This window comes from Magnolia sinica, chromosome 8, assembly GCF_029962835.1.
Source record: "Magnolia sinica isolate HGM2019 chromosome 8, MsV1, whole genome shotgun sequence".
Classification (NCBI taxonomy): Eukaryota; Viridiplantae; Streptophyta; class Magnoliopsida; order Magnoliales; family Magnoliaceae; genus Magnolia; species Magnolia sinica.
This window is the reverse complement of record NC_080580.1, coordinates 7,364,308-7,375,026: the sequence shown is the minus strand read 5'-3', so window position 1 is coordinate 7,375,026 and position 10,719 is coordinate 7,364,308. Positions and strand designations below refer to the sequence as shown.

At 40.2% G+C, this 10,719-nt stretch overlaps 1 protein-coding gene and 1 non-coding gene across 2 annotated transcripts; one reads left to right on the top strand and one right to left on the bottom strand.

The window, feature by feature from the left end:
- The first annotated feature begins 229 nt into the window (after nt 1–229).
- LOC131254686 (small nucleolar RNA R71) lies at nt 230–336 on the top strand. Its single transcript, XR_009175806.1, has one exon. It is a non-coding gene; the product is annotated as a small nucleolar RNA R71 (small nucleolar RNA).
- Nucleotides 337–5,073: 4,737 nt separating this feature from the next.
- LOC131253849 (mannose-specific lectin-like) lies at nt 5,074–5,744 on the bottom strand. Its single transcript, XM_058254982.1, has one exon. It carries the CDS (start codon nt 5,715–5,717, stop codon nt 5,202–5,204), a length of 516 nt encoding a protein of 171 aa, XP_058110965.1. The 5' UTR covers nt 5,718–5,744; the 3' UTR covers nt 5,074–5,201.
- Between the last annotated feature and the right edge of the window lie 4,975 nt (nt 5,745–10,719).

The window sequence follows — 10,719 nt, the reverse complement described above, 5'->3', positions numbered from 1 at the left end:
TTTCAAGAGATATAATCCACCTTTCTCCTTTAATTGAGTCGGCCTAGACGTGGTGTTCGACTTTGGGTAATAGTCCCAAGATTGTGTTTTTTCAGCCAAACTATCGAGGTAGTCCCATACCTCGTCGATATCTTTATTAATGAACTCTCCATTACACATTGTCTCGACCATTTGGCGCATGGAAGATGTCAGTCCATCATAGAAAAAATTTGTAATGCGCCACGTTTCAAATCCGTGTTGTGGGCATGAACTGACTAAATCTTTGAACCTTTCCCAACATTGGAAGAATGTTTCATCTTCCTTTTGGGCAAAGTTCATGATTGCTTTTCTGAGGGTAATTGTTTTATGATGTGGGAAGAATTTTTTTATGAATTCCCTCTGCATATCGTTCCATGTGCCAATGGATCTAGGACGCAGTGAATTACCCTCAAAGCCCTTTTAAGGAAAAAGGAAAGAGTTTCAGCCTAATTGTATCTTCAGATACATTAGGAAAACATAATGTAGCTATTATCTCATCGAACTCTTTCAAATGTAAATATGGACTTTCAGATTCAAGTCCATGGAATTTGGGAAGGAGTTGGATAACTCCTGGCTTGATGTCCATTTGTCCTGTGTTTTCAGGAAAAATCATGCATGAGGGCGTACTCACTCCCGCCGGTTGTAGAAAATCTCGTAAAGTACGAGGCGGGGGTGCCTGTTGCACCTCATTTTCATCTTGGGTATCCTCCACCCTTGGTGGAAGTAGAGGAGGTTGGTCTTCAGCCATAACCTCAGTTAACTCAGGGGATTTTGAGCGGTGTCTAGTCCTGCGATGGATAGTCAACCCCTCCACCAATCCTCCTTCAGTCAAGAGACGTCGAGTGTCGCCACGGGCCCACTTGGGCATGGAAACACTCGCAGCCCTTAATTAAAAACCTAATCCTAAGAAAGGAAAAGAAAATCTAGAAAGAAAGAGAGGGAGAGTTGGAAAGGAATTACCAAATTGAAACTCTTAAGTTAAGGACCTGCAAAATAAAACAAAAATAAGTTAGATACTAAAAAAAAGAGGAACAATCCTTTAAAATAAAGGTAGTAGTAAGCTAATTTCTAAAAGAAAGTATTCCTAAAAGAAAGTGAAAATTTCTAAAATAAGTTAAGAGAGTCCTAAACTAGAAAGTAGATTACTAAAAGAGAATTGAAAAATAGAAAGTAGGGAAGGAGTGTACCGAATTAGAGATTTCTATCTTAAAGGCCTACAAAATAGGAAGGTTAGTTCCTAAACAAATATTCTAAAAATAAATTAGGAAACAAAATTAGTTTCTAAAAGTGTTAGAATTAGAAAGTTACTAAAATAAAAAAAAATAAAAAAAATTGAAAGTTAATTTCTAAGAAGGGAAAGAAATAACCTAAATTCTAAAAATATGAAAAAGTAGAGAGATTAGGAAGGGATTACCAATTGAGAAACTTATATCCAGATCCTATAAAACAGGAAACAAGTTAGTTTTGAACTCAAATAAAAATAAATAAATAAATAAATAAAAACTAAGGTTAATAAAATCCTAATCTTAAACTAATCCTAAAACCAATTAATTTCAGAAAATCATAACCGCGCCAAAAACTTGTTCACTCCCCAAGTGCAGGGTTGTGATGTAGTAATAAACTCGGTAAGACCGAGGTCGAATCCACAGGGACTGATACCTGTACGTTATCTGAAATCAAGCAGAACTAGAACTAGACTAAGATGCGATCTAAATCAAATAAAACTTAGGGAATAATTTGTGGAATAATTATCTAAAACTTAAGTAATTCAAAGGAAGGGAACTGGGGATTCAGAGGATCCACTTGTAGAGATCAGGGAGATCGTATGCCAGGATCCCAAATTATGAAAATTTCCTGAACTGCCATTGATATAGGTTTCAAGAGATGAAAGGTGTATGAATTAGAATGGATTCCATCATCTAACCATGCCCAGGAGATAAAGTAAACAACAAGATTAAACTAATTACCAACCATTCAACAATGTATGAAGATCAGGAAGGGTACTGTCATCCTACCATGCCCAGGGGACTATGGTGAACAACAGGGTTTCCTGACGTCATGAGCATCAAAAAGAAGAAAGAAATACTCAAAATCATCGCAGATCCGTTGTAATTTCAGTCACAACAAACCCTTAAAAATAACTGAAAGTACTCTTTTTTAATTTGAACAAAAATCAATATCAGTCCATCTAAACAATAGGCACCAGCAAAGTTTCTCCCATCAGACCACAAGCTTCACCTCTTAGCCCCAGCTAAGAGGTTCAGCCACACATTGGCATGATGTGGATGAATCTCTTAAACAATTTAAAATGAAAGAAAATAAATATAGCACAGTACCAACTCAGCCACTTTTCTTCTTCCTTTTCTTCCTCACGTTCAAAACCCAAACCCAAGCCACCAAACTTCTGCTCCTCTTTCTCTCTCCCTAGCTCGTCCACTCCTGCCGTCTTTCTCCCTGACCGTACACAGCAGCGGCAACTGCTCCAGCCGTTCCAGTACGCACAGCAGCCACACTCTCCTTCCTCCCTTCAACCAAACCGTAACTCCTTCTCTTATAGAACTATCGTCCCCCAAAGGAATCTCTCTTCCGGACTGCTGTCGAGTCCTGGTAGGATTAGGTAGCGGAAGCTGGAGACTCCTTGCGAGTTTATTTACGCAGCCATGAAAACAGCAGCGCCCAGGTTCTGTTTGAACGCATGGCCTGCGCTGGGACGATGGTGGGCCCATTTCTTCTATCATTTGAAAGATCCATGCCGTCCAACAGCTTCTCCTCAGAATTTCGACCGAACATGGTCTGTTTTGATCCTTGTTGATGCTGCCCATGGAAGAATTCCTGTTGTAACGCTATTCGAACGGTCCTTTTGTGATCGTTGTAGCGGCCACGTATGCGTGAATGGCTGAAAACGGTCAGCATGGTTCTGACAATATTGAGTCCCTCTACATGATGGACGGACCGGATTGATGATTTGGTCCGTGATGATGGCCCACTAAGGTCGTCCGCAGCCTCTGTTCCGCAGCAGAGCGTGCGCGGTCGGGCGCTGTGAAGGCGGCGAACCTCTGGTTGGTGCCGTGTGTAAAATCCACTCCGACCATTCGATTCGCGTCGAAAAACTAGTAAGATTTGACTGGTTTCATGTTGAATTCCGTGTGGCCCACTGATTCTTTCGCTCCACCGTTAATCATCCGTTTTAACAGTTGAAATCCACTCTCCGTTATCTTCTGAGATTACGCCACCTAGGCGATGTTCACGCCCACCCTCTTGATACAATGGACGGTTCAGATCATCACTCCAGTTGACGAGTGGGCCCCACTGAGAAGGATCGGCGGACGACAGCGAAAACGCTGTTGCGTTTTTGGATCTGGAGAAGAAGCAGTCGGTCAGCGTGAGCTGACCGACTTTGGCTGTAAGGGTGCACGGCTGGTGCACGTGCACCTTATGTACACTCAGTATACATGTGGGTCCCACTTGATGTATGTAAGAAATCCGCTCCATCCATTCATATTGTCAGCTCATTTAACCCGTTGAGACCAATTTTTAAGAATATCCAAATAGCAGGTGGGCCCAAAAGTAATGGTTTATGGGCTGATCTATCCGTTGGGTCACTTCCACAGGGATTGAACGGATGAAATTCGAATTGTACGGTTAATTTATGGCCCTCAGGGCATGTATGAAGTTTCGACCTGAACGGATAGTGGGAACCCTGTGATCTTTCATTATGAACCAATTTTGGGCCACTTGAACTTCAGTTTCTCGATTTTCGCTGATCTTCGGTGTGTAAATTCGATGATCTTGGCCCCCTGGGGTCCGTCCCTTGCCTTGGTGTCATCAGAGCGTTAAATCGCAGCTTTAAACACCCTTTCTTAGTCTCAGTTCGTAATTACACCTTGTATCACATACACAGTTAAACCAAGCCGTTAAACAGAGTCATGCTCATAAATCCAGGTAATAAATGGGGTCTGATATGCAATATTTGACCCTCAACAATTCTCAAGCGATCGCTTCAAAAACCCGAGTTCCTTTTGGATTTCCTTCTTGATTAATGAGAAGTGCTGGATTGTCATCATTCATACTATTGTCACGTTTGAGTTCTTTACATGTACATGCAATTACAACTCAACTGTACTGACACTATAAGGATCGGTCCTTCACTTGCTGATCGTTTGCGAGTTGAACTGGCTCTCTTGCCACGCTTTTCACTCACTCGCTTGAGTCAGACTCAATTACTCTTTTTGTTTGGGAGATTATTCGTTCTTCACTCTCTTGCTAATAATATTCATAGTCATAAATAAAATGAATAAAAGAAAGATTCAATTAAATATTAAACGTAAATGTTATGTTAAAATTGAAATATTCAATTAATATAATCAAAGAAGAGGTCTGGCTCATTTTTTTTCTCTCTCTTTTTTGTTAACTGATCAAATTCAAATTGATTTAACATTCCTAATCTCTAACACATAACTACCTGTTCATTGAACTTAGCCACCCTGAAACAAAGGTATATTTTTGTAAATAAAGAGGCTGGTCATGTATGTCTCTTTCTCGATATCTATCTTGACTGCTTTTTAATTGGTGGTCCATTTACTATCCACCAATAAAATGGTGTGCGAGTGCCTAGGCACATGCGTGCAAGATCTCAGCCATTAATCAGAAATGCCCATGGCAAACATGCCCTGGCCAGTACAAGTTTTACAGGCTGATAAACTCATCCGGTGAGGCCCACGTGATAAGAAAAAAGGACGGTTAAAAGAGAAGGAATAGAGCTATACCTTCTTATCTGATGAGTCGGCCAGCCTAATATTTGGGCCATGGACATGTTCATTTGGGCTTGGCCTGATGGTGGCCCAGAACCTTTACAAGTGTGATTCATGGGCACAAAGACTGTCTTGACAATCAGAAAAATCCACTTATTGGGTACGCCAGGTTGCCAGCGTTGGGAGCAGATTAGGCGGAGGCCTGGGTAACCAATACATTAACCCAAAAGTACTATAATATACATTATCACACACATAATATACTATAATGAGGAAAGCAGCTAACAATACATTAACCCAAAAGTACTCTAATATATTACTAAGATTCATTCAAATTTTCAAACGATACATACCCATCATCACACACATAGATAAATATAAAACTTAGGCCAAAGGAAAACATATGCATTTCAACACAAAGCATTGATCTTCTCACATATCTATGATGGTACCAGATCCATCAACCACAGCGGTATGATTAGTGTCCTCAGAGCTGGCCCAACTGACCACTGGAATTGCACCACTCCCAGGTATATTAGTCCCAAGGGCCCAAACGCCCGGACCATAGATCACCACATTTCGATCACTTTGAAGGATGAGAACATAGGAGGCACGAGGACGTGTCCAAGTATTACTAGCCCAAATAACACGACCGTTAGGAGCATATACCACAAGATTCCTATCACTTTGCATGGTGCAAGAGCAATTTCTGTCTTGCCCGCTGGTGTTGGATGCCCAAATGGCCCTGCCGTTATCAAATAAGACCAGATTGCAATCTGCTTGCATTTTAAATTGATAGCTCCCATATTCCAGATAGTCATTAGCATGGAGACTTTTATCAGTATACAAGACGTTGTCAGCCTTGCAGGCTGGGCTGAGAAGGAGAATGAGAAAGAAAGATGAGATTAAGAAGCGATTGAGAAGAGTAGTGGAGAGGATAGTAGCCATGTTTTCAGTTCTTGGGTGGATAAGATTGTAGGCTGTGTATTTATAGAGAGATTGAGACGCGGAGTCACGGATCAGGTGGTGTTGCCTACACCACCCACCGTGGTGGCGTGGTGATGTGTCATTGTGTTTTTGTTTTATATATATAAATATATGCTGTCTTATTCATTTTGACAGCTCATTTTGGGGCATGGCCCCAAAATTAAAATAGATCCTAAGCTCAATGGACCATACAATAGGAAATGGCAGGGACAATGACACGTGCTGAAACCTTCCTAGGGCACGCCATAATGTTGATTTGGTCACCGAGACCTGAGGAAATGGAAACACAATCTACAACTTGATCCAAATTAAACTTTTGTGAGCTCTCAGAAGCTTTTAATGGTGGGCGTTCAACCTCTTTTTAATTTGGTATGGTGCAGTTAGATTCGGATTGGAAGCGGATTGACTGGTGCACCCGGTATCACCATCTGGCTGGTGTGTTGATGTAACCAATTTCTGTGGGTATGTGTTTATCCCAACCGTCCTTTCATTTTGTGAGCTAGTCCTAAGGCATGAACTGAAAAATTAAATAGATCTAAAGATCAAGTGTACCACACTGCAAATACCTGTGGGAGATTGAACGTGGAGTCACCGGAGTTTTGGATCAATATGATTTTTTTTTTTCTTTTCATCCATGTTTGTATGACCTTATGAATAGATTCGATGGAAAATAAATGCTATGGTGGGCCTTACAAACATTTTAACAATGAGACTCATTGTCCCACTGCTATTTTTGGTGTGGTCCACTTAAGCTTTGGATATAAATCATTTTTAGTATAATGCTTTAAAATGATATCACAAGGTTGAATAGTGTGGATAGAGTAAATAAATAATTTTATTAGAGCACGTTTAACTTTGAGATATTTTTGAACTATTTCGAACCATTCGTACAACTTGGATAAGGAGGAGCTGCAACGCTTGTCTTAACGGAAACGGATTGGCTACTCCCTCTGCCACCAGCCCCGTGGCTGGTGGTCGGTGATCGGTAGGCCCTACTATGATGTATGTATTTCATCCATTTTGTCCATACATTTTATGGGATCATTTTAGGGATTGATACCAAAAATGAGTTGGATATAAATCTCAGGTGGACCACACCACAGGAAAACAATAGTGATTGGATATCCACCATTAAAATCCTCCTAAGGCTCAATATACTGGTTATTTGACATCCAATCTGTTGATTAGGTCATACAGGCCCAGATGAAGGGAATAAAGAAAGATCAGTTTGATCCAAAACTTTTATGCCCACCAAAAAGTTTTTAATGGTCAACGCTTATTCAACATTGTTTCCTGTAATGTGGTCCACTTGAGGTATTTTATATCTCATTTTTGGTCTCCTATCATAAAATGATCTGAAAAAATAGATGGACGTCATGGATGAAACACATACATCATGGTAGGGCCCACAAAGCACCAACCACCAGCCATTGGCTGGTGTCAGGGGGAGTAGCCAATCCATTTCCTGTCTTAACATGACACGCGGTATGTACGGTACCCGGACGGGGATTGGGGAAAGGATTTCCTGCGAAATCCCTTCGCATGAGGTTCCTGCGCTGGGAACGCAGGTGGGGCTCACTGGGATGTTTGTGAGAAATCTTCACCGTCCATCCGTTTTATGAGTTCATTTTAAGATATGTGGCCACATTGAACCGTATATAATGCTCAAGTGGGAGGAAAACATGATAATTGAACATCTACGTTGAAATATTCATGGGGCCATAGAAGTTTTGAATCATGTTAATATTTTTGTTTTCAGTTCATCTTGGTAGGAATGACGTTATTAACAGTACGTATGACATGTAAACATCACTGTCGAACCCAGAAAAGTTTCAACGTAGGAATTTCCCTAACTATCTTTTACTTTAGTAAGACCCACTGGAGTCTTGGATCTGTTCAAGTTTGATATGGTCACCTAAAATTAGCTCACAAAACGGATGGACGGAGTGGATTCCTGACAAACATCAGCCAATCCGCTAATTATTTTTATTTTTTTTTCAAGTCTATAATCTGTGTCCGCCGTACACCAGCCAATCCGCTTCCATTTGGATCTGCCTCATGTACGCTCACGTGAATAGCTACAACTTTTGAGTCACTAAACTAATTATTATTATTATTTTGTTTCTTTTAAATCTAACGGTGAGAGTAGACGGGCATTGTTTACCGAGTAACTCAGTACATTAGTGTACTGAGGAAACTCTTTGGAGAACTTCTATAATGTATGTGTCTGATCCAAACCGTCCATCCTTTTTAACATATTATTATAGGGTATGAGCCAAAATTTTAACTATATCCCAAGCTCAAGTGGACTACACCACAGGAAATAGTGGAGTTAATGATGTCCACCGTTGAAACCTTCCTTGTCCCACAACTGTATTTATTTGTCATCCAACTTATTCACAAGGTTACATAAACATGGATGAAGGGAAAACACAAATATAAACACGATCTAAAATGTCTCCGGCCACCAAAAAGTTTTCAACAATAGACGTTATTTTCCCACTGTTCCTCTGGTGTGGTCCACTTTACCCTCTGGATATGCTTGATTTTTTGGCTAATGTACTAAAATGAGCCAGAAAAATGAATGGACCATGTGGATAAGTCATGCATCGAGCTAGGCTCTACATAGTTTACGCAGTATATTTATTTTTATTTTTTTATTACCACGGGCGCACACACCACCACACACTCATGCCTTAGTGGGATTTCACCACCCATGGGTACTTGAACCCTTTAGCAGGTGTTGTAACTCCCGAGAGTCTACCACTAGAGCAAGAGCAAGGACCCATAGTTTACTCAATATACTATAGCCTAATTAGTAATTCTTGTTGGAGTGGATTTTGTATAATTATCGTGATGGACTTATAAAAATCCAAGGTGGACATCACTCTTCCCAACTATTTTCTTTTGTGTGGCCCACTAAAATCACAAGGTAGCTTGATTTTTTGCCTCTAGGTGTAATATGGGACTAAATATCTTATGGTCAAAGTGGATCGTACATAAAACATCATGATGGGTCTCATCAGGATTAATTGCAGCGTCTTATACCATTCTTTTCTTTCTATCCCAATAATCTTTTGGAGGAGTTAGGGAGAAAATGCATAGCTTAATTTCTAAAAAACCCAGTGTATTCAAAATCTACTCCAACCATTTAGATGCACAATCCCAGTTTAAGCTCAACACCCAAAAAATCAGGCTAACTTTGTCATTCAAGTGAATCACACCAAAGAAAACATCTAAGAGAGATGTCTACTCTTAATATTCACAGGTACCACCGTAATGATTATATGAAATCCAAACCAACCATTAGATGCCACACGAAATTTAAGCCCGGGGTCTAAAATTCAACTCATCAGTAATTCCCATGTTACATCCGGTTATTCATTGTCTGGAATATGCAACTGGCTTGTAAATGGTAAATGGGTGAAAGTTTCATAGCCTTGAGATCAACCTTCCTTCTATCCAGGCTCCTCCGATACTTATTCTGTTTGATACTTTTCAGCTTAAAGTTTCATTGTCAAACTGCAAAAAGCTGCGGGAGATTGAATATCTACAGTTGAAACGCTTTCTAGGAGTCATAGAAGTTTTGGATCAATGTGGTATTATTTATTTCTTTTCATCCATGTTTGTGTGGCCTTGTAAATAGATTTGATGGAAAATAAACGCTATAGTGGGCCCTACGATTGTTTTAACAACAAGAATCATTTTCCCACTGTTATTTTTGGTGTGGTCCGCTTAAGCTTTGGATATGAATCATTTTTAGCATGATGCTTTAAAATGATATCACATAATGGATGAATAGTATGATACAGTAAATAAATCATTTTGGTAGAGCACGTTTAACTTTGAACTACTTTGAGCCACTCGTACAACTTGTATATCGAGGAGCTGCAACGCTAGTCTTTGCATGACACGTACAATGTATCGAGGAACTTCTATAATGTATGGTACATGAACGCGGATGGGCTATCGATTGGTTGAGCAGCGAGACTGCTACTGAAGTGACGTCATCAAATTCTGTGAGCCCTCCATGATGGGTGTTTTGTATCTACGCTGTCCATCCATCCGGAGAAATCAGTTTAGGGTAAGATCCAAAGAATGATTCATATCCAAAGCTCTAATAGACCCCACCACAGAAAATGGTGGGGAGATTTTTGCCACTGTTAAAAACTTCTAAAGGCCACAAAAGTTTTCGATGGAGCTGTTATTCATGTTTTCCCCACTTTAATGTTTTTGTTGACTTTTTAATCAGTTGGATATCAAAAAAAACATCATGACACGCCTCGGAAGGTTTCAACGGTGGGCACCAATCTTCAGCTGCTCTCTATGGTATGGTATACTAAAACTTTAAATCTGCCTCATTCTTTGGCTCATTCCTGAAAATTATATTCCTAAGGGCGTGTTTGGGCAGTGGGATTAGAAGGGATTAGGTGGGATGGGATTCACCGGGTCCTATGCCAATTCCACTCCATGTTTGGGGAGAATGAGAAAACTTGGAATTAGATTAGATGGAATTGCATTTGGTCCCATATCAATTTCACTCCATGTTAGTAAGTTGTGTAGGTCCCACCATGATGTGCGGGCTATATCCACACCGTCCACCCATTTTTCGAGATTATTTTAGAGCATGGGCCAAAAAATCAAGTAAATCTAAAGCTCAAGTAGACCCCACCATAGAAAGCAATGGCGATTGAATACTTACCGTTGAAAACTTCTTTGGGGCCACGTAAGTTTTGGATCTACCTTGTTTTTAGGCTCATGCCATAAAATGAGGTTACAAAACAAATGAATAGCCTAGATATAACACATGTGCGTTATTCTCAATAATTTCAAATGATGGTGGGTATATCCATTCAATGTACTGCCGTATTACATCAAAGCATGGCATTAGTCTTATCCTAGCAACAGGGAACAATCCCTGCCATGGGTAATAATTATGTTTTTTGAATCTCATCCCGCCTAA

Bases quoted from the DNA above. Each gene is read 5' to 3' on its own strand.
- LOC131253849 (XM_058254982.1), bottom strand. From the start codon at position 5,717: ATGGCTACTATCCTCTCCACTACTCTTCTCAATCGCTTCTTAATCTCA.